At 39.0% G+C, this 24127-nt stretch overlaps 2 protein-coding genes and 1 long non-coding RNA gene across 3 annotated transcripts; 1 reads left to right on the forward strand and 2 right to left on the reverse strand.

Moving 5' to 3' along the window:
- Nucleotides 1-6235: 6235 nt before the first annotated feature.
- LOC110914718 lies at nt 6236-7947 on the reverse strand. The gene is made up of 2 exons (XM_022159480.2): nt 6765-7947; nt 6236-6525 (listed from the first exon to the last, which is right to left on the reverse strand). The coding sequence occupies exons 1-2, from the start codon at nt 7258-7260 to the stop codon at nt 6488-6490; spliced, it is 534 nt and encodes a 177-aa protein (XP_022015172.1). The 5' UTR covers nt 7261-7947; the 3' UTR covers nt 6236-6487.
- Nucleotides 7948-12228: 4281 nt separating this feature from the next.
- Nucleotides 12229-13822, reverse strand: LOC110910376 (F-box/kelch-repeat protein At3g06240). Its single transcript, XM_022155046.2, has 2 exons — nt 13721-13822; nt 12229-13528 (listed from the first exon to the last, which is right to left on the reverse strand). The coding sequence occupies exon 2, from the start codon at nt 13509-13511 to the stop codon at nt 12366-12368; it is 1146 nt and encodes a 381-aa protein (XP_022010738.1). The 5' UTR covers nt 13512-13528; nt 13721-13822; the 3' UTR covers nt 12229-12365.
- Nucleotides 13823-18655: 4833 nt separating this feature from the next.
- Nucleotides 18656-19371, forward strand: LOC110914717. The gene is made up of 3 exons (XR_002578532.2): nt 18656-18740; nt 18938-18988; nt 19073-19371. It is a non-coding gene; the product is annotated as an uncharacterized LOC110914717 (long non-coding RNA).
- Nucleotides 19372-24127: the final 4756 nt, after the last annotated feature.

Genomic DNA, 24127 nt, shown 5'->3' on the forward strand with positions numbered 1-24127 from the left:
ATGTTTCCACAAGAAATAAAATTAGAATTTTTAAGTAAGTGCAATAAAGAAGATCCCGGGTGACCGAGACGTTGATGCCACGTGTCTTGAGCAATTGCAGTGAGATTAGTGGGAGAGGTGATCTTGGTGACTTGGGATGGATCAAAAGTGTAGAATCCTTCACCAAAAAACCATAAGGGTCAAATTCAATGGATAATTTATTATCAGTAGTAAAACGACAAACGGAGAGTAAATTTTTAATTAGAGATGGGGCGTAAAGGACATGGTTTAATTTGAATGGTGGGAGGGGAGGGGGTAGGGTAAGGTTGCCTTGTCCATGCACGGGAATGGTTTGACCATTTCCCACAATAATATTTTTATTAATGCTTTCATTAAAAACAGACGAAAGATGAGAGTTAGAAGTCATATGACCTGTGGCTCCTGTATCCATAGTCCAAGAGGGGTCGTGAAGCGACATTGTATACATGGCTTGATTAAGGTCCGTGGGCATGTGAGTAGCAGCATAGGATTGAGTCGGTCGAGGGCCGAGAACACCTGCGGAGCTATTGTTGGGCTTGTTCAATGTTGGGTATGGACAAGGGGATAAGTGGCTCCAAGAGGCCCAAGGGGATTGTGGAGGTGGTTCATGAGTTGGGCCGGCCCATGGGGCATAGAAGGGCCACTGATAGTAACCGGCTGTAGAGGGGTTACTGTTGCCGCTGCTGAAAGGACCTCCAAAGCCGCCGCTCCTGCCGCCACGTCCGCCGCCCTGGCGGCCTCTGCCCCTGCCGCGGCCACGGCCACGGCCGCGACCACCGCGATCATTATTTTCCGTTCGTTGGCCAGTCGATGAGTCAGCTCGTTCACGATAGTCTTTTTGTGGGGTATCAACAGATACAGTGAGTGCTGCACCGGCTGACTGAGCGGAGTGGCGCACCTGATTAAGCTTGCGAGATTCAGCCATGCATAACCGTGAGCGGGTATCATAGAAATCCGGGAGGGGCTTCATCTGTTGAATCACAGAGGCGGTGTTCTCGTATTGTTCGGTAAGACCTGATAGTAGTTGCAGAACCAATTGCTCATCGGTAACCGGGGAACCAAGATTTGTTAGTTGATCAAAAATCACCTTAAGTGCCTGACAATATGCTGACATATTCGGGAACTGATCCAGATGCGTGTTGGCAAACTTGTTGTTGAGATCAATCGTTCGGGTGGCCTTGTTGTCTTGGAAGATGTTGGCAATAGTAGTCCAGGCGTCGTGAGCAGTTGTATTAGGTTTGAGAACCGTATGCAGAAGGTCGGTAGAGATGGTACTATAAATCCATTGTAAAACAATGGAGTCAAGGTGCTCCCAGGTTTCCGTAGGGGTAGACGTGTCTTTTTCCTTGTCTTTACTCGTATCTGAGGAGGAGGAGGTTTCAGTGGCCGACTTGGGTAGAAGATGGTCATAGACAAGATGAGCTTTACATTGGATTTTGAACATCTCTGACCATGTGGTGTAGTGCCCGGTTTCGATATCTAACGTAACCGGTATGAGGTTTTTGTCTTTGATAGAGGTTACAGTGACTGCAGGGTGTGGAGTAGAAGAAGAAGACATGGTGGAGAAGGCAGAAGTTTACGGCGCAGGGAAGAGGGGAAGAAAGATCGAAGTCGGCGATTTAGGGTTAGGGATCAGCTATTTGGTTTGATACCATGTAAGAGTTTAATCCTTGCCTTCTCATTAATCATAAACAAATATATATAGGTTACAACCAAATCTCCTCATATTGAGGAGAGATATACATCAATAATTTCCTATTATATACAATTGTCTATTATAAAACTTCCTTAAAGGTTGGAATTGTTATAGATGAAGCAATCATTATTATTAGTAACAAGAGGATCATAGCCGTATAGATGCATGCAACAAAAGCGAATCCAAAGGAAAATAAGGCTACCCCAATGGTAAAATGATTATGATTATCAATAACACCAGTATTTATCTGAAAGCATATATTCACAATCATGGTGATAACGAGAATACACAAACCTATCATGTTTGCAAGCAGTGTCTTGTCGTCCATTGACGCCAAAGAAGGCATTAAGTTGGCCATCAACGTGCACATGAATGCCAAACTTCCTACCTTGGCTGCTTGGTCTGCGTAACCTGGCATCGGGCTACTTAGATCTACAGGCAGTTTCATGGCGATGCTTATCACCATGATAGAGGCAGCATTTAGAGATAAATATTTGCAAGGAAACCAAAACTTTTTATTTCGGAAACCATGCAACAAATCAGCCGCCATGGCAAGGATGCACAAACCGGAAGCTATTGCAATATAGATCCCAATCCATACCATAGGTTTGCTAAACCTGTCACTCTCTTGCTTATCTTCCATATAATAGTAACAATCACTATCAGGGTAGTAGTGTGAAACAACCATGATGGGATTTTTCAGACAAGTTATAAGTTTAGTTGATGTTAAAACAGAAGATACGCATCTCTTTTATAACTCACAGATTGTAGGAAGAAATTTCAGTATTGTTGCACTGAACCTTCCTGTGCAATTAAGAAGTTATTATGTGAAGGAAAGAAATAGGAAATGTAAGAAAATTGAAGGTGGGTCACAACTATAATATAAGATTCACATATTTGATTGAGCAATTAAGGCTTTATTAGAAAAGCATTTAACAATCTCTATTGCTCTTTTCCGTTTAAAAACATTTCCTGCAAGAGGAGTGTCCAACCACTCGCATTTGTATACGACCTCATGCCATATGGATATACTGGCCTTTCGAAGATTCACGTATTCGCTTGAGCAATTAAGGCTTTCTTCCATGAGATGGGTGAAAGAAAAACCTTCACCAACACTTCTTGACAAGCTCCCAGTTGTGTGCTTACGCATATTTGGGATGGAAACAACAATACACGTTAAGGTTACTATCGGTAAGCTCCAACTGTTAACAAGTTCAGCAGGAAGCAAAGATTGAACATGATCAGTGTCGAAGATCTGTACTCCTTGGAATTCAGTACATTTATCGAGAAGCTCTAAAAGATTGTTGTTTTGTTGCTTCTCAGCATTGGATATGAAAGAATTCAAAGATTGTGAAATGCCCTTTAATGTTTTTTCAGCAAGTGCTTTTTCATTGTCGATTTGTAAGACGCACTTCTTCATCTGTATCATGAGTTATTGAGGTGATGGGTGAAGTAAAACAACTGACCACAAATACTGGGACTATAGTCACTATGAGCCATATCAATTTGCACAATATGATAATCACCTTTTGAAACCCAATGGAAAAGCTTAGAACAATATTTTTTGAATTGTAGATGAAACTTCCTGATCTTGATCTTCGATAGCTTGATAGATAAAGTATAGGGCTTTATTTCTATAGGAAAGGATAATTTCACTCCATGAATTCTCATTAAACAATTGGCCAATATATAATTACAAAGATTGGCGATAGGAAAGGAAACTAAATATTATGTACAACAAAGTTTCCTACGATTATGCAATTTACTATAGTTACAAGATAATTGCTATTACACCCCCGCAGTCGAATCGGGAGGTTGGCGAACGTTGAGACTGGAGCGAAAATCATCAAACAGTATTCGAGGCAAGCCTTTGGTGAAGACATCCGCTATCTGGTAGCGAGAAGGGACGTGCAGGACACGAACACACCCCCGTTGTACCTGCTCTCTGACGAAGTGAATGTCTAGTTCAATATGTTTGGTCCGCTGATGCCGAACACGGTTACCCGATAAATAAATTGCGCTGACATTGTCACAGTAAACGAGGTAGCCTTGAGGAGCAGTTGATTTAATTCCAGCAGCAGGTTACGAAGCCAACAGATTTCAGAAACAACATTAGCAACGCCTCTGTACTCAGCTTCTGCACTGGAGCGTGAGACTGATGGTTGTCTTTTGGATGACCAGGAAAGTAAGTTGTCGCCAAGATATACACAGTAGCCGGATGTAGAACGGCGAGTGTCTGGACATCCTGCCCAGTCAGCGTCAGTGTATGCACGAAGAGAAATAGTTGGGGCAGGATTGAGATAGAGACCGTAGTCTGTAGTGCCCTGTATATATCGAATGATTCGCTTAAGAGCGTGCCAATGATCATTTGATGGAGAGTGCATGTGCATGCATATCTGCTGAACTGCATATGAGATATCAGGCCGTGTGAATGTAAGATACTGAAGAGCACCTGCCAAACTACGATAGGTGGTTGGATCATGAAATGGGGCGGAGGAATTTGCACCAAGTTTGGAGCCAGTGTCAACTGGAGTAGCAACCGGTTTGCAGGAGTCCATGGCGGCCCGGCGTATGATGTCTTTGGCATAAGAATGATGGGATAAGAACATGTTGTCACCCGTCCGTGTGACAGAGATACCCAGAAAATGGGATAAGGGACCCAAATCTTTCATGGCAAATTCGCCAGATAATGAATTCATAATACGTCTGTGAAGAGTGTCAGAAAATGTGGTGAGGATGATGTCGTCCACATAAAGAAGGAGGTAGGCAGTATCCTGACCATGATGATAAATGAACAGAGAGTTTTCAGACTTGCTTTGTTTGAATCCCTGCAATAAGACAAAGTCAGTAAACCGCTGGTACCAGGCTCGTGGAGCCTGCTTTAAGCCATATAGCGATTTCTTCAGTTTGCAAACATGACCCGGAAATTGTGAATCCCGGAACCCCATGGGTTGATGCATATAAACAGTTTCCTCCAAGTTACCATGTAGGAAGGCATAGGTAACATCTAATTGGTTGATGGCCCAAGAGCGTGAGAGAGCCAATGTAAGGATGAGATGAATCGTTGCCGGTTTAACGACCGGACTGAAGGTGTCACCACAATCTATACCCACCTGTTGACTGCGACCATCACAAACCAGTCGAGCTTTATATCTTTCCAAGCTACCATCTGAACGAAACTTATGTTTGAAAATCCACATACACCGTATAATATTCATGTCTGGTTGATGGGGAACTAACTCCCAAGTCTCATTTTTAATAAGTGCACTAAATTCATTGGTCATGGCGGTGAGCCATTCGGGTGGGGACAAGGCAACCTGTGGGGACTTGGGAATAGGCACGATAGTGGTGGTGTGGAGGTTGAAATGGTGCTTTGGTTTGGATATATCGTCCATGGCGCGAGTGCGCATGGTACGAGTCGGTGGTGGTGAACCGGAATGAGGGGCAGTGCTCGTGGTGGGCTGTTGGGCTGGAGAGGATGGTGGGTCAGGAAAATTGTGGGCTTGGGTAGAGTGGGCTGGACAGGAAGGGGTGGTAGGTTGTATAGGAGAGGCTGGTGGAGCCAAGGGGTCTGGGTTAAAAGTTGGGCCAGCTGTTGGGCCAGCATGGGGTGTGGGACGTGGGCGTCCGGAGTAGGTGAGGGGTTGGGTTGGGCTGTGAGGGAGCCGAGGGAGTGGAGTGGTCTGTGGAAGAAGTGGATTGGGTTGTTTGGTTTGTGTTATTGGGCCGGTCATTGGACTGTGAGTGGGAAGTGGGGTGAATATGATTCCATAGGAGTGGATTTAACCCACTGTCAAGGAAGTCATAGAAGTCGGGTTGGGTGGGTTGGGTGTTAGAGAAGGGAAAGATTGTCTCTTCGAATTGTACATGACGAGAGATAAAAATGGAATTTGTGGTGAGGTCCAAACAACGGTAACCACGATGATTAGGTGGGTAACCGAGAAAGACACATGGTTTGGAACGGTTAGCAAGTTTGTTTATGGTGGTGGAGGGAAGTAAAGGGTAGCATAAACACCCGAACACGCGAAGGTGCTCGTATGTGGGATGACACTTATATAAGCGGGAGGTGGGGGAAAGGAATTGAGTGTGTTTGTTGGGGATGATATTGAGAAGGTAGGTGGCGGTTTCAAGGGCGTGGTGCCAAAAGGAGGGCGGCAAAGAGGATTGGGCTAATAAAGAGCGTACCATATTATTGATTGTTCTAATTTTACGCTCAGCCTTACCATTTTGGGAAGAGGTGTATGGGCAAGAAATCGAAAGTGCATCCCATAGAGATGACAAAAGTTGTGGAACGAATTATTGTCGTATTCCTTGCCAGTATCACATTGAAATTGTTTGATTTTGCCGTTAAACTGTGTGGTTATGTAGTTGTGAAAATTGGTGAAGATAGAAAATACATTGGATTTGTTGGTTAGGGGAAAGGTCCAAAGAAAGTTTGTAAAATCATCTAAAAACAAAACATAATATCGGTGACCCCCGGTGCTAGGCACAGGAGATGTCCAAAGATCACTGTGAATTATATCAAACGGTAAATGAGTACGATTACAAGAATCAAGAAATGGCATGCGCACACTTTTGCCAAAAACACAAGCTTGACATAATGTTTTGTCATGTTTATTAGATGAACTAGAAACTGATAAAGGTAACGAATGCAAAATGGAGAAACTCGGGTGCCCAAGTCGTTGATGCCAACGTTCTTGAGTGGTAGCCACAAAAGCAGTAGAGGTTGGTTTGGAAGGAAGCGGTGCTGTCAACGGGTATAGATCTCCCGAGCTATTGCATCGTAGGAGGTGTGCCTTGGTCTTGAGATCCTTCACAGTAAAACTGAAGGGGTCAAATTCAGTGGACAATAAATTATCAGTAGTAAGTTTTCGGACAGATATAAGATTTTTTACAAGGTTTGGGGCATAAAGGACATTGTTTAATTTAAAAGGCGGGAAAGGTGGTGGTAGGGTTATGTTGCCTTGACCAATCACGGGAATGGTCATACCATTTCCAACGACAATATATTTGTTAGTGCAAATATTAAAAGAAGACGGGGAGTCGTTACCTTGAGGAATTTTCATATGGCCAGAAGCACCGGTGTCCATGAATCCATGCGGGTCCTGTTGGTTGAGGGACAAGGCGTAAAGAGCCTGTTGAATGTCCGTGGGGAATAGAGTAGCTGTGTAAGCTTGATCGGGGGCAGCTCCAAGAATGCCTGCGGAGTTACTGTTGGGCCGAGGAGTAGACGGGTACGGACATGGCGGTGTGGCAGCTTGTGAAGACCAAGGGGGCTGATTTGCTTGCATAAGGGAACTCCATTGACTAGCGGCCCAGGAGTTGGGAAAGACGATATAAGGATGTGGCGATTGGCTGTTGTAGGAGCGGCCGCCACGGTTAGAGACACCACGACCCCGCCCCCGGGATCTACCACGGCCTCTGCCCCGATAGGAGGCAGACTCGGCAGCAGATGCCGTAGGGTGAGAGGCAGTGGTGGCTGCCAGTGCGGTGGCGGATGTACCGGCAGCCCGAGCCGAGGTGGTTTTCTTCGTTGTTTCGGCCATGATGAGACGAGATCGGCCAATATATAATTACAAAGATTGGCGATAGGAAGGGAAACTAAATATTCTGTACAACAAAGTTTCCTATGATTATGCAATAGACTATAGTTACAAGATAATTGCTATTAATTTCCACTCTTGCAGCTTTTGGATCCAGTAATTCTCTACTTTTAAAAACAAGAAATAATCCGTATTCCATTTAGTGCCCAACTTAAAGCAGAAAACTGAAAAACATCTAGATATAGGAGCAATGCTTCACGTACTACTAGAAAAATGTAATAAAAATTGAGTTGTGAGAAATTTGTTGGAAACTTTTGTAGGAAAATATGAAGTTTTCTAGTAGTGACAACTCCAGTAAATCAAATAGTAGTACCTTTGTTTCTTCAAAATACAACAGAGAGTAAAACTATTAGACAAATTACACCAGAAGCCCTAGATAATGGATTGCTAGCCATCCCAGATTGAGGGCTACCGGTTTCTGCCATGACCCAATACCTTCTCAATTGTTGTCTTAGTTTTTTCAACACTAGACATTTGGACATGTTGTAGACGTTGATCGGTTAACGATATTTTGTTTGTGGATCGATATTGGATTCTAAGACTTTCTTAGAGGTTGGAATTGTTAGAGACGAAGAAATCATTATTATTAGTAACAAGAGGGTCATAGGCGTATAGTGTATAAGTAGTGATTCCTTGGTTCACCTGGGGAAACACGCTAATGTTAGAATTACTATGAATAACACCTGTATTTATCTGAATACATATATTCACAATAATGGTGATAACGAGAATGCACAAACCTATGTGAGGAGTGTCCGCTTAGGTTGAAATTCACTTAGACCATGTGTAGTGGTGGAACAAAATAATGCTCTCACAATGGGGCATTATTCAACACGTGTCATCCCAGTCAGCATGGGACATTATTGTAAAAATGGTGTAGTAGGGCATTATTCTAATAATGCCCATATTATTTTTAATGCAAAAAAAAAAAGTTTTAAATAAAGTTGTCAAAAGTGACCATGTGGGTAGCTCAAAAGTAATTGGCCAAAAGTGATCATGTGGGTACCATTTTCAAAAGTTGTCAGACACCAGCTCAAAAATGATTGGCCAGTCAACCATCATACAAACCAAATTAAGCGTTTTAAATAAAACGCCGGACAACAAATTTTTCCAAAAAAACGCCGGATAACGCCCGGTGTAGTGGGGGGAGGGGCGTTTTGGGGCGTTTTTTTTTTCAATTTTTTTTAAAAATCACGCCCCACTACGGGTGGTCTTATGATATATTTGTGATTTGAACCAAGTTTCCATGCAATAACATTTTTTCATTCTATTTCGTATTTTCTGGTTCGTATATCTGGTACAAACGTCGATTTAGTTTATCATGACCAGACTAAGGTCTAAGAGCAGTTGGCATACGTTGTGTTTGTTTAACGTACATCTTCATATTTACTTTGTTGCTTGAGTATATGCAAACCTGTTGATATGATAATAACTTCAAGAGTAAATTACTTTTGAGTCTTTGTTTTTTTTTTTTTAATCAGTTAAGTCCAAAATAAAAAAGTTTAATGCCTTGTGTTCCTAACCGCTCATTTTGTAATGTTTTGAGTCCAATTTGTTCATTTTATAACGTTTTGAGTCCAATTTTGTTAAAAAATTTGGACTCAAAATGTTAAAAGATTCGACTCAAAAGGTTATAAAAAAAGCGTACAGGGACTCAGAATATTAAACATTTTAGTTTTGGACTCAAGGATTAGGATCAAATACAAAGGATCCTAATTGTAAGAAGTGTAAGAAGGATTTATAGAGTGACAAGTGTCCAATAACCTAAAAAAACCCACTACACAAAAAAACCCCACTACAAAAAAAAAAAAAAAAAAAACCCTTAAACATCCACCACCACCAAAAACCTAAACCCCCCCCCCCTAGTTTTTTTTAGATTTTTTTTTAGGTTTTTTTTTTTTTGTGGGGGGGGGGTTAGGTTTTTTAGGTTTTTGGGGGGTGGGGGTGGGGGGGGGGGTTAGGTTTTTTTTGGTGAGGTAGGGTTTAGGTTTTTGGGTAGTGGTGGGGTGGGGGTGGGTGTTTAGGTTTTTGATGGTGATGTAATGAGTTTAATTTTAGCTTCTTGGACACTTGTCACTCTATAAATCCTTCTTACACTTTTTACAATTTACAATTAGAAGCCTTTGTAGAATAACTTGACCCTTGGACTCAAATGGTTAAAACCACTAAAACACAAGGACTCAAATTAATTTACTCACTCTAATTGCAATATTATTATACCATGGCGACTCTGAAGTAGGGCTGTTCACGAGTCGAGCCGAACCGAGCGGACCGTTGCTCGTGCTTGGCTCGTTTACAAACCGAACCGAGCGGAGCGACTCATTTAAAACCGAGCATCAAATCAAGCGAGCATTTTTCGAGCAGTAAAAATTCCGAGCGAGCGGCGAGCGAAGTTCGAGCGATTTGGACAACCGTGTCGCCCAATTTAAATTTGCAGAGAGAGATAGTGACAATGTTAGGTCTTAAGTTTTTATGTCTTTAAAAACATGCACATTTCATTGCATAAGATTTTTCTTATGAATAACAATGTTGTCGCTAACGAGGCGATGATCATATTGCACAAACAATTACGTTGAGAGTAGGAGACAATCGACTTTAGGTAACGACATGAAACATTGAGGCGATGAACAGAATGTCGTTTATCGGTTTAGGGTTTAACTTTTAGTTTTGATTTTAATTTTTTATTAGAGTGGTTGGGCTAGTACGTATAGATATAGTTGTAAATTTGTATATAGTTGACCAAAATCTAATAGATTGGTACATATAAAACTATAAATTCAATTTATATTTAAGTATATATGTATGTGTAAGTGTGTCTATATATATATATATAGGTGTATGTGTGTATATATACGTATAATTTATATTTGTGTATATCATTTATATTTGTGTATATATATGTGTATATACATGTTTATAAATGTAGGGGAAAGTTCATTTAAGAAGAATATTCTTGCAAAAAGAAAACTAAATTAATCTAGGACTTATATTTTTTTATCAAAGGTTGTGAATCAATATATTATTGTTGTCAATTTCAATTAATGTTTTAATTAATAAGGGTAAAATAGACAATTTGATGTATAACACTATTAAATATTATAAATGGTTACTTCAATCTTATTAGACCATGTGTAGTGGAAGGGGAATATAATGCCCCCACCCTAGGGCATTTTACGTCCTGTGGCGGTCCAGTCAGCAAAGGGGCATTATTGGGCGTTTTCTAAAATGGGGTGTAATGGGGATGGGGCATTATGGGGGCATTAAATAAAATAAAGAAAAAACCCCTAAAAATCTCATTGGTCAGTCAACCCTCACACAACCCCCTTTGGGCGTTTTATATATCACGCCAAAGCAAAAAATTTTTGAGCATAATGCCCCATAATGCCCTATGTAATGGGAGTGGGGGGCGTTTTTTTTTTTTTTTTGAGCATAATACCCACATAATGCCCCACTACGGGTGGTCTTAATGTCACCATAATTTTCTCATTCACCATCATTAATGTGTTGGGTCATACACCAATTTTATAAGGAGTGAATAAATTATTTAAAGTGTTGTGTCCTACACATATATTATTATATTCGTAAAATTATTTAAAAGTGTTGGTAACCTACACATTTTGTACCCTACACCAAAACATTGTTTTCTTGATGTAGGAAACGTTGTTATTATGGTGTAAAAAACGTTGAATATGTAGGATCATGTGCATGAATGTATTTATTTTGTAAGGTGCACAACTATTTTATAGGATAGACTCATTAAATGATTAGGGTTTATTAATTTAAATAGCAAAAATAAAGGGTAGACTAATTAAATGATTGGTTTAAATTACCTTTGTACTCTTTTATTCTTTTTATTCTTAGGCTATAGGGTGTGGTCATGATCCTTATGATCTCCATAACTCTCCACATTAGCGCCATGTCACTTACTTTTAATCCATTATTCAAAACCACTACCCTAAGGGTGTGGTCATGACCCAACCCAATAATCTTTTATTTTAATTTATTTGTAAAAAAGGAAAAAAGAACATTAAAAAAGGAAAGGAGGGTCATGGTTGCCATGGTTTAATCCATGCCAACCATGGTGAATGAAGTAAGGGGGTGGTATAGCAATTTATTAATGATCCTACATGGCAATTAATGACCCAACCATGCCCCCCACACCCTTTAGCCTTAATTTGTGATTCTTCTCATTTGAACTCTCCACTATAGATGTATGTGTATATGTATATGTATATGTATATATACTAATTAAAAAATAATTCGAACCGATCCGATCCGAGCGGACCTTTGCTCATGCTTAGCTCGTTTACAAACCGAACCGAGCAGAGCGGCTCGTTTACAACCGAACGTCAAATCGAACGAGCATTTCCGAGCAATTTCCGAACGAGCATCGAGCGAGCGACGAGCGGCGAGCGATTTGAACGGCCCTACTCTGAAGGGCTAGTGTGTCCAATGGCGGATCTTGCGCGTTGAACGTGCCAGGGCCGAAAGACATGGGCACTAAAAAAAGCCCGGGCAAGCCCGGGCCAAACATAGTATATATAAAAAATTTCGATCAAAATGCGGAAAATTAGCACTACGGCCGAAAAACTTGCCCGGACCGTGGCCCTGCCATAGCCTAACTAAGAACCGCCCTTGAGTGTGTCGCTATAAGAGAAATTACAAATAAACATAATTTCATAAACCAAATGAAGCCTTACAGTAAACAAACAAACGTATCAAGTAATATCGCAATCGTAGAGTAGGGTCTGGGGAGAGTAGATACGGCAAAATAAACTTAGAATATAGTTAACTAGTCACTTAAATGTGCAAGTATAAATTAAGTGTGGGAGACATCACCATTCCCTGTGTTCAAATGAAATCAACAGCAATAAGATGATCCAGACCCCAACCATGTGTAAACCTAGAGCATGATAAATAAACTTTATAGCATATAACTTATCAGTTGGTCAGTACTAGAGTGAGTCTATAACCATCTCAGATTCAAACATTTTAACCATAGTTAACAATTCAAAGTGGAATGCTCAATAATAATCAATTAAATACTGTCATAAAAGCCAATATGCTCTGCTTCTCTTTCTGTTCCTCTTCCCTTGATCACATGAAGTCCCCATATCTAACAATCCAAGGCTTTCAATGCAAGGTTTTATGAGAAGACTGTGTGTAGAACCGGTCACGCCCACAAGTGAAGAAGCACTCAAGCGCACAACGCTCGACCGTTCCCTAGTCTCTGGATTATAAACTATGATCCCGCAGGGGTTGAACAGTAAATCACTATTGGCGGTAAGTTGAAAAACTCTGTGTGTTCCTTCAAATTCATGTGCCTTCAGTTTAAAAGCAACGGACCAAGAAGCAGTAGTGTTATTCCTCACCCAAATCCAACTATCATCGTGTTTTGAAGAAATCACAGCTAGAGAACCATTGATGATCGTCACCTCCTTGGTTTCCCAACTTGGTTCTGGCAGCTCAATCGTAGAGAAAATCTCTGAGCTCGGATTGAATGCCAATATATAAGGAGAATGGCAATCATCATGTGAATCCGTTAGAAACCGTTTTATTACCCAATGCAATGTTCCATTGAAAAGACACTGACATGACTCTCGACAAGATAAGAGATCCCGAGTAGGGGAAGCAATCTCATGCCAAGCGTCCTTCTTCATGCGGTAAACAAATGTCCTTAGTACAAGTCCTTTTTTAGTATTGCATTTGGTTGTCATCACAATCTTGTAATCTTTAATGATTGGGTCGAAAGCAAACCCGAACGGATGCAGTTGGCCTCCCCAATCGCTCAACAAAGGGCGGTCATGTACGGTTACTTTGCGCCTAATTGAAGGGTTCCATAGAATGATACCCTTCCCATATTCATGAAGACAGAGAACCCCGTTACATGAACCGACAATGCGGAAACTTGTAAAAGGATATTCGACTGCTGTTACGCCGACATAGGGATCATTTGACAACTGACCTGCAGAGTGTAATGTATACATATCTGTAGCGCGTGTTGCTCCTTGGAAATAAACTTGGTGTATAATCATGACTTTGTTCGGAGATCGAAGAGCGTGGAGTCGAATGAAATCGAGGCTCCCAATACAAGCACATAATGATTTGGAAACTGATCTAAATCGAAGGAGGGATTTAGATGGTAGTCTTGAGAAGATTTCAACAATCAGCTCTTCGCATAGATCATACGACATTATTTATATATGTGATTCTGCAAATAAATAACATCACTAAAATCAGATGAAAAAGATGTTTTTTTTTTTCAGGGGTTTCGTTCCAAACAAACCCATCCGATTTCTACCACATCGATCGAAGAGTATGCAAACTAGGGCTATTGATAATACTTAAACAGTGAAAACGAACAATTAAGAAATCAAATTAAAATGGTTACAAAATAGCTCACCGGATGATGATGACGACGACGATGGAGAAGAAGACGAGGGATGGAAATAAAGTTCACCCCTTTTTACTAGGTGTATGGGCATGTTTGGCTGAGCTTTTTTTAAACAACTTATTATATATATATATATATATATATATAGGTATATATATATATATATGTTTGACAATGAGGATGTACTTGACAAGAAAAGTGATTTTTCTAAAAAGTCAGTTCATCCTGACTTTTCCAAAAGTTAATAAGATCACCCGTAGTGGGACGTGATTTTTAAAAAAAATTGAAAAAAAAACGCCTTAAAACGCCGGACCCCCATTACATGGGACGTTATTGGGCGTGTTTTTTGAAAAAAAAAAAAAAAAGGGTTTGGCGTTTTAATTAAAACGCTATGTACATATTTGCTTAACCAATCACTTTTGAGCATGGTCTGACAACTTTTGAGAACCCCCACTTTTACAATAAATTAAATATAATATTGGAGGATGGTCTGACAACTTTTGAGCTAACCCCCAATTTAATTAAAATAATAATAACTGGAATGGGCGTTATTGGGCATTATTTCCACTACGTCACTTTTGCAATAACACCCCATACTGACTGTGATGACACGTGTCGGATAATGCCACATGGTGGGGGCATTATTTTTCTTAATCACTACGGGTGGTCTAAGGAGTTTCATAAGCTTAGCCAAACACCCCTATGTGTATATATTATATTATATACCATAATGAATTATAAAAAAAACCTAGTTTAAATAAAAATACTAAAAAACTAAGGGGCTGTTTGGCAACATCGGAATGGTTAAGTGTTGAACCAGTAAGAAGTCTGAACCATTAAGTACTGAACCAGGAAGAGGTTTGAACCATTAAAAGCATGTATAAAACTTAACCGTTCAGAGGCAAATGTCTGACAAATTCAGATTAGATGTCTTAACCATTCAGACTCTATATAAATCTTAATCATTCAGAGGCAAATGTGTGAACCATTCAGACATCTGCTCGTGAAACAAACAGTCTGAACCATTAAGTGCTGAACCAGTAACAAGTCTGGACCATTAAGAGGTAAACAAACAGCCACTAACTAAAAAAAGCCTATAGGGATGAATCATGAAAAAACAAGTTTAAATAATCAACTACGATTATTGATTATATTTGTTAGCATAAACCGTAAATATACATGTATAATCAGCACATAAATTTAAAAAAAAAACAAATATATTTTCCTAATTAGCACAAGCACGTATATGTAATCAGCACATCAACTATATTAGGTTCTTGTTCACCTTCTAAATATGCTTTTAATGAAACCTAAATATTTTTGGTTAACATGATGAATTTTATAAAACGATTTTAGGGGATTATACTATAATATGTTTCACTGATTTAAAAAAAAAAAAAAAAAACAAAAAAAACAAAACAAAAACAAAAGATATAATGAAAGGTTTGAACACATTAAAATTGTTTTCGTTGAAATTGATGATTACAAACATATATTTGATTTCAATTTGTTTATTATCGTTCTTTTTTTAAACCAGTGTATGATTTGATTTATTTATTGAAAGGAACATAACTTAAAGCATAAATATAGGAATTATTAAAATAAAACATTATTGCTATAACAATAATATCCCTAAAACTTAGTCATTAAATCATCTACTTGCCAACAAACAAAAAGTTCTCACAGTTTTAAGAAAAAAAAAAAGGTTTGTATATGATTATACTCCCATTGATAAGTATAATCAATGAGGGGACATTATTATTATCTTTTTTTAACGGCCAATGAATCTTTTAAATGGGTTACTGGGGAAATTCACTACATTGGGATACACTTGCCTCCGAACTGGGTAAAACCCTCACCTAGGGTTGAAGCCCGTGAACAATCGCCCAAAGACACGGCAATGCAGTGAGGTAAAACTCGTTCGGTTCAAGGATCGAACTAGCGATCGCCGCCTACTCGTCTGATCCCCTATCATCACCTGGTGTTGCCGAAACTAATGGGGGAAGCAGGAATCGAACCTGGGTGTTTTGAAAACACAAGTCTCTCCCTTACCACTCCATCAAAACTTATTGGCAATGAAAGGACATTATTTAATATAATTTACCAAAACAGACTACGATCCTAATTATGTTTTCATTCATATTCTTATTCTATATCATCATCCCTTTATATTAGTCCCAGAATACAAGCCCAAGTTGGCCCAACACTCACGGACTCCGCGCATGTGGCCACATGGGAGCATCGTGTAGTGGGTTTGCGCTTTGTAATGTCAACCAATGGTTGGGTTCGAAAGGTGCCAATGAATAAAAGGTGTTGTATGGTGTTCTGTTCTACCTTCTTGGAATTGTTTCAAATATCAGATTTTTTTAATCTAATACTAACATATTTTTCATTCATACTTGACAAGTTACATCAAAATAGAAGGTAGACGAGCAAAAAGCTGCGCCGACACCCTTTTCTGCGCCGACACCCCTTTCTAAACAGCCTAACAAAAGTATACGAACAAGCTATTGCAATCTGTAAGGGAAACGACTAACAAAAGTATACGCACAAGCTATTGCAATCTGTAAGGGAAACAACTGAGAGACGCTTCAATCACCGGAGAGAGAAACCATCGACAACCTAAGAGAGGTGAACCGACGAACCGGGTGATAGACTTCAATCTCGCTGGAGAGGGAAATATGCAGACGAACCGACTGAGGGAAATATGCAATAGCCAGAGCTGAGAAACACTTTAACCGCCGGAGCCAAGAAACACTTTAACCGCCGGAGCCAAGAGAGATGGAAGGAGAACGAAGAGTCAGGGACGATGATGTCTTGAAAATGGCAATTCACATGTATTTTTTAAAAGGGCAGTTTTGTCATATTTAAAATAATTAATTAAGGAGGGGAAATATGCAATTAAAATTTAAGGTTGGGTAAATATGCAATTAAAGGTGCTATAGAAGGGGATATATACAATTGTCCTAAAATGATTGTTGGGCCTTTTACAGGCTTGGGTAAGTTCACAATTTAACATGTAGGCAAACACGAGTTTTTGGGACTTTTATTATACATAATATAATAGCTTTTGGAAACCCCTTGGATTTTTGGGTCTTGGGCCCCCTTGGTTACATGGTTTAAACTTTAAAGTGTGTTATGTTAATTTGGTGTTGATGTCTTTAAAAGGAATCTACCTATTATATTAAAAAAATACACTTGATGTCACATGTCCTTTTCTTAGGCAATCATTTATTGATGTGGACACCCTCTTAATCAAGAGAATTCACCTTGGGCGCCAAACTCTTTCTCTATTCTCCTTTCTCACATTAGTTCCTTCTCTCACACGATTTTGTAACCCTAATTTATGTTCTGATGTATTTTCATGTCTCATGCTTCTCATCTTCTTCTTGAATTCTCATCCAAATCTAACACGAATTTTTCGTTTGCTTTTCTGTTCATGTTTCCTAATCCCTAAAGGCTGCAGACAAACCCTAGAACTCTTCCCGTCACCCAGCTTATTAATCCACGCCCCTCTTCTCTTCAATCTAAATCATATTTCATAAATATCCAGTCCTTTCCTTTCACACTTATTTTTTTCAAATCATAAACCCTAGATCTTACTCATCTGCGACTTTCCAATTGGGTTTCAAACGATCGACGGTTGTTCCAGGTGATGGCTGGAGCTATAGCCAATATTCCGGTCAGCTACGGTTTATAGCCACGATTCTGGTCAGCTAGGGTTTCCTCCACAATTGTCGGTGGTCCTTGCTGATAACAGAGATGACGATGGTGGTGGTTATGGCTATGATTACGGTAACCGGCATTGCAATGTTATGGTAACCCACGCGTTTTACCCAATTGCATCTTATTTCCCCTTTCTTTGATTCTTTTCAAATCATCATCGTCACCTACATTCTCTCTGGTTCTTTTCATTTATCAGTAATTTCATATTCACATAAACCTGCAATTGCTATAGCTAGAACAGGTGGTTGGTTTTCTAAGTTGAGAATTTAGCATATTCTCCGATTCTTATCGGACGGAACCTGCTATATGGTTTGATTAACGGTTAATTTTATTTAGTTTAGTAATAAATGTTGGGTTTTCGAGTTCATATTTAATCATTGTTGTTTGGATTTATGTTTCTCGGGTTGTGGCTATTTGTGTGTCACTGAATTGAGAGTTTTGTAAAGCCACTAAATTGTGTTTTTATCTAATGTTAACTCATCTTCCATGGAGAAGTTCTTCATTAAGAAACAAAAGAAAAGTCTTTTTCCAAGAAGGTACTTCCTCTCTCAGCTAAGTTTTACTTATCTTACTTTGTGTTTGATATGATATGATTAATTGATTATAGGTAACTTTATCTATCTACTATACTAAAATAATACATTTTAGCCACATGTCATATTTTTAGCAAATCATTTTGTTGACATGGACACTCTCTTTGTCCAGATTGAAACAGCAGGTGTTGGGGGGGGGGGGGGTGGTTACAGTCAATTTTTGATCTCTATTCTCATTGTTAGATTAATTTGTGTGTGGAAAATAATGTAAACATCTATATTTATTCTCTATTATTCCGAGTCGTGCTTATTTATTGCATGATTGAGCTTTAATGAATTAGTTTATGTTTCTATATTCCTTTCATATGCATATGGCTTATGTGTAGTGACTGCTTTTGAGAAAGCACAAGGATCCATGCCGATTAATTGGTCGGAGCATCATCTCCTTCGTCCGCGTTTTGTTCGCACAATTTGCCTACCTAATTTCTTCCTTATTCAACTCCTTTAATCACGAATTGATGGCTGCCATTCGGAATCTATCGCTGAATATGCTATTTTGCTATTTTGAAGTATTATTATCTATACATTCCAATATCTCAACATATTCAGTAGTGTACATGTTCAAAATTTATCTTATTTAAAGTTTCTAATTTTTATTTTTGAATGCTTGATTATGTAGGTGCATCAAGATAACGAATAGGGGCTTGGAGCATGTAATCGTCAAATGCTCTATGCTCTGGTCTAAAGAGCCTAAATTTTTATGCACTAAGGTATGGGGTTTGTGAAACTACTATTGTCTTTTGATTTAATGTCTAACTATTAACTTAGTTAAGCACTTATTTTAATTTTATAGTTTGTGGATGTTTTATAATTTGTTTTGCTTTTTGTGCTTTTGCCATGTTCTGTTGCTACTTTCTGTTTGGTAAACTGGTTCTTGCGGAAGAATTCAACATATCGGTGGCAATAGAGACGACTTCCCGGTTGTAGTTGGTGGTTGAGCTAGGTTCCGGCATTCAAGGTTTGTGTTTGCTCTAAATTGTGACTTTATGAAGAACATGATTACTGAAGAACCAATCGAAGATCCGAGCTTCGTTTTTGACAGGCAACGGTGTATTCTCAGATGGCTTTGAAACTCCAAATGGTATAGCAAACGCATCTTCCATCGAACGCCAGAAGCCAGTTTGGAGTAATACTATCTGAGTAACATGAGTAGTGACACCTGTATTTGTTTTTATGGTTTTCGTTTTCAATACAAGTTGGATTCGATACTTTTCCCTTAGCGATATTACCGGTACCACCATAGCGAGGGCTTTTACACGTGCTTGCATCACTACCTTCAAGGAATATAATTTTGTAATTTGATAGCCGAACGACAATATATATTTTATTTACTTCTTCAAAATATCATCGGCGATGCAGGCTGTTATCTACTTTTCTGATTAACATCAAGGTATGTTAACTTGTAATCCCATATTTGATTACAGTGTTTTTTTGTGTGCGTTTTTGGTCATTGAAATACGTTCTTGATGAATTTGTTTGATTAAAGTTTTTTTTTAATCTTTCATACCCAAGAAATTGAATGTTGTCAAAACTTCTATTCAATAATGCGTATAGATCTGTCAAACCGGTGCAGATTTGTGTAGTTTATTGCTCTTGAATTAGTGCAGTTTTTATGCTTATAGAGCTGTCAAAACGGTGCAGATTTGTGTAGTTTATTACTATCATATTATTGCAGTTTTTAGGCATATGGAGCTGTCAAAAAGTGCAGATTTGTGTAGCTTATTGCTATCATATTAGTGCAGTTTTTAGGCATATAGAGCTGTCAAAAAGTACCGATTTGTGTAGTTCATTATTGTCAATTTAGTGCAGTTTTTATGCACTATATAGTTGCCAAAATAGTTCAAATATATGCAGTGTGTTGCTGTCTACTTTGTGTAGTTGTTATGCATTATAAAGTTGCTGAACAATGCAGTTTGTTGGTGTCAAATAAACGTATCTTTTATAGATTATAAAGTTGTCTAAACAATGCATTAGATAGTCCTACTTCTATTACGAGTGTCGTGGATTACTTCATTTAAAGTTTTTTATTTGACCCATTAACAGTAAGCATCTATATTTATTCTCTATTATTCCGAGTCTTGCTTATTTATTGCATGATTGAGCTTTAATGAATTAGTTTCTGTTTCTATATTCCTTTCATATGCATATGGCTTATGTAGTGACTGCTTTTGAGAAAGCACAAGGATCCATGTCGGTTAATTGGTCGGAGCATCATCTCCTTCGTCCGCGTTTTCTTCGCACAATTCGCACAAAAACTGTCACACCCCGATTTCCACGTGTTTCACCGGTGGGCCCAGTGGGGGATTACCGTGACGATGTTGGCAGCAATATAGTCAAACCACACAATTATATAAATGCACAGCGGAAGCTTAAAGATAAATATATAAACTTCAACCTCTGGTTGTAATATCAAATGTATTACAGAAGTTGAATATATCCACAGCGGATCAAAAAGTAATAAATATTGTTCATTCAGATGCAGCATCGAGTTTGCGAGACTATGTACGATGCTTAGGACGCCTATACCAGCCCATTTCGTATAGTACCTGCACTTAATCTTTTTGGGGAAAATACGTCAGTTTACACTGGTAAATACATTCAACTGACACATTTGAAAATGTTTATTAAAATTGATTTGAATGCACAAGGCACAAACTCTTTTATAACTTGGGAAAATTATTAAAATCTTGTGAACGTTTTACATGTTCTTTTATGCGTTCAGTAGCCCGGGTCGTGCCGGGTTAAAGATTTATAGACACACCACATTGCGTAAAACCGTAGTATAAAAACCAACAGCTACGTCTTTTATTTAATGTCGACAATATATACCGGGTGTACGCCTACACCGGGATGTCGATGGTCGTGGCCATTTCGTAAAATGATGCCAAGGATATCCGGGACAACGGTCATTAAACCCCCCCAAAGGCTTTTAAGAAACAAAACTGTTTAAATGAGCCGATCATATTATTTAATTAACCACCTAAGCAATGGAAGAATATAATGCTCAATCAAGCGGTATTAATATACCGTAACCCAAGCCCATATAGGGGAAATAAGTTAAAGTATTTACCTTTGCAAGTATATTTCCTTAATTTGGATTAAATCACCGATAGCTTTTACTGGGGCTCCTAATCTGGAACGAAGGTTTTAATTAACCTCTTAGAATCCTAACGAGTCGTTATAATGGCCGTAGCCTAGACCGGTTGGTTCCGATATATATAGATATGGTTTAATCGCGTGAAAGGCGAAAACCGAGAATGGAGTGTGATTCTGACCCAACAAGTTCAGAGACTTGTTTTAAATGGGTTTATGGTTCACACTCTGGATTTTGGGGTTCAAATAATATTATTTGACCCGTATCGGCTAATTTATGAAAACTAGTTTCATAAGCCGAACCGTGCGCGCAATAGGCGAAACGGTTAACCATGAGAGTCGTACGCTTATTTCCTAAGTCAATATGCCTTAAAGAGGTTGTGGTATCAGTAGGATACCTTCCGTGATGCCCGTAACGAGTTTAAGTTAATATTATGCCCCGTAGGGGCTTTTCGGTCATTTTAAAGACTTTCAAAAGGGCTTTTCGAGTTCTACAGGAAATCTGAGTTTCCTGAACAGTTTATAAGGTCTAAAATACTTTATTTATTATTTAAAATCAGTAGCAACTGGAATCGGGTCAAAAGACCTTGTAGAACTCAAGTTTTGGCCGAAAAGGGCATATTCGGTATTTACCGAACCGTAGCCATAACCGCAGGTTATGAGCAAGGCAAAATTTATTAAAAATCTTTAAAATTCCCAAAATATTATTTTAATACAGTGGGTAAAAGTTTTGGTGACGAAATCTTGGTTTAGATGGTCGTTATGCTAATTGCGTCGTTAATTACTAAAGTTTACTTTAGTTGCGCTTTTTAGCATAACTCTCATTCTAGACCTCGGATTGACGTGAAACTTTAAGGACATGCTTATAATTTAATAGGCAAGGTTCTGGTCCGTTCACGTGTCCGAAATACTCGTTTTATTTTCAAAATGGCGTTACGGTCAACTTTTAGGCGATTAACGGAAATGCGTAAAAGACTCGGATAACTCATGAACCGATTACAGAGGTTTATACCATCATGTAACCTGGTCCTAAGAGAGTCCTAAGGTATATCTATACCTCACTAAAACGGGTCAGAACTGAAGTCAATGCAAAAGTCAAACTTTTGCAACATTCGGCTCCGAACCGGTTCAATATAGCAAATGATCGATTCAAACGAGCGCAAACAAGTTTATATACTTAATATTATATTTTATGAGTGTCAAAACAGGTTTCTTAGTATGTACATTACAGATTATGCATAAATCGCTAAAATAGCTTTCTGTTGACTTTTTAAGTGCGCGTTTGACTCGATATTTGACATAGTTAGAGTGGTGATCAGGGGGAACCCTTTTAGACACATAAATACCAACTCAAAACCACTTTTGATCCGTCATAAGACTGAACCATTTGCAAGTTATTGTAATGACAACCGTTAGTTACGACGGTTGTGTTTATAAGCTATAACTATGGAAATGTATGACCAAAATGGTTATGAACGACTTACAGAAGTAGTATCTTGCTTAGAGGGCAGAAGGGAATGCTAGAGAGCTCTTAGAATGATCAGATAGAAGTGTTTTGAGTTGTGATGAACTTATGGACATAACCTTGCTATTTATAGCCAATGTCATGGCCCAAGATCATCACACAAGGGTCTACAAGTGCCCTTGGATGAATGGCAGGTGTCTTGGAGGATTATGGGTCGAGTAGGGGGCACCCATGCCTCATTTATTGGTTCTTGGTCGTTCATAATGCTCAAAAGGCAAGATGTTACAACTTTCTGCATCTGGGCGTCCCACGCGGCCCGCATGGGAGTTCCATGCCATTTTAATGCGGGTCGCCTAAGATTTGAATATCAGGCGTGTAAAAGAGAAGGCTCGCGGCCCGCCTCAACTTAACCATAACCATCACGCGGGTCGCGAGAGGTTGAAATTTCAGAAATTTTAAATCTTTTGAAATGATTACGAAATCTTGGTAATTAATAACGAAATCTTTCGTAATGATTTACCTGACCTTTCGGGTTTGAAGGGGTAACTTTGCGGTTTGGCCCTCGGTTAATTACAACTAAGGACCTCGTGTTATTTACCCGCGTCGTTAAGTCCCCGATTAGTTTATTAATTATCCGGAAAGCCTTAACTTTCATTGTTGACGCTTTTAACCCTTCTCATACGAACTTGAGTATAACTCTCTCGTTTTAAGACGGAACTTCGCGGAATTTGTACAGTATATTCTAGTGAGCGTATAATACTGTTACGAAGCCTTGGGAACGTTAAAAGGGTCACTCAGAGGTATAATTAAACATGTTGACACAGTTAACCCCTGTAGCTCGTAATCTCTCACTTTCTTCCGCGTTTCGCTTCCGTACGATCTATGATTTATTCGTTTGAAGGTACAAGCATTATTTAGGGTTACTATACAGTGTATTAACCCTTGTTGACATTTATAACCCTCGAATTTATATACTTTCAAGGTTTGTCAAAATTAGTCCTTTATTTAATATCAATGCCACGTGTAAACAAATGACACGTGTTAACACATTATTGGACACAAAAATTCGAGGTGTTACATCCTCACCCCCTTAAAATAAATCTCGACCCGAGATTTACTCAAATAAATAGGGGTACTTTTCTTTCATTGTGTCTTCGACTTCCCACGTATATTCGGGACCTCTACGAGCATCCCATTTGACCTTTACAATCGGTACGTGCTTTCTTCGAAGTTTCTTCACCTGTCGATCTTCAATCGACAAAGGTTTTTCTATAAATTTTAAGCTCTCATCTATATGCACATCTGTGTGTGGAATCACCAATGATTCATCGGCGAAGCACTTTTTGAGATTGCAGATGTGGAACACGTTGTGAATTCCATTGAGCTCTTCAGGCAAGTTCAATTTATAGGCAACTGATCCGACTCGTTCAATGACTTCAAAAGGTCCTATGTATCTCGGACTCAGTTTGCCTTTCTTGCCGAAACGCATCACCCCCTTCCAAGGTGATACTTTAAGCAACACCTTTTCACCCACTTCGA

Source organism: Helianthus annuus, chromosome 15, assembly GCF_002127325.2.
Source record: "Helianthus annuus cultivar XRQ/B chromosome 15, HanXRQr2.0-SUNRISE, whole genome shotgun sequence".
In the NCBI taxonomy this organism is placed as follows: domain Eukaryota; kingdom Viridiplantae; phylum Streptophyta; class Magnoliopsida; order Asterales; family Asteraceae; genus Helianthus; species Helianthus annuus.

Excerpts from the sequence above, each read along its gene's own strand:
- LOC110910376 (XM_022155046.2), bottom strand. The coding sequence starts at position 13,511 with ATGTCGTATGATCTATGCGAAGAGCTGATTGTTGAAATCTTCTCAAGA.
- LOC110914718 (XM_022159480.2), bottom strand. The coding sequence starts at position 7,260 with ATGGCCGAAACAACGAAGAAAACCACCTCGGCTCGGGCTGCCGGTACA. Across the intron at positions 6,526-6,764 it reads CCATATGAAAATTCCTCAAG|GATCTCAAGACCAAGGCACA; the intron begins GTAACGACTCCC and ends TTTACTGTGAAG.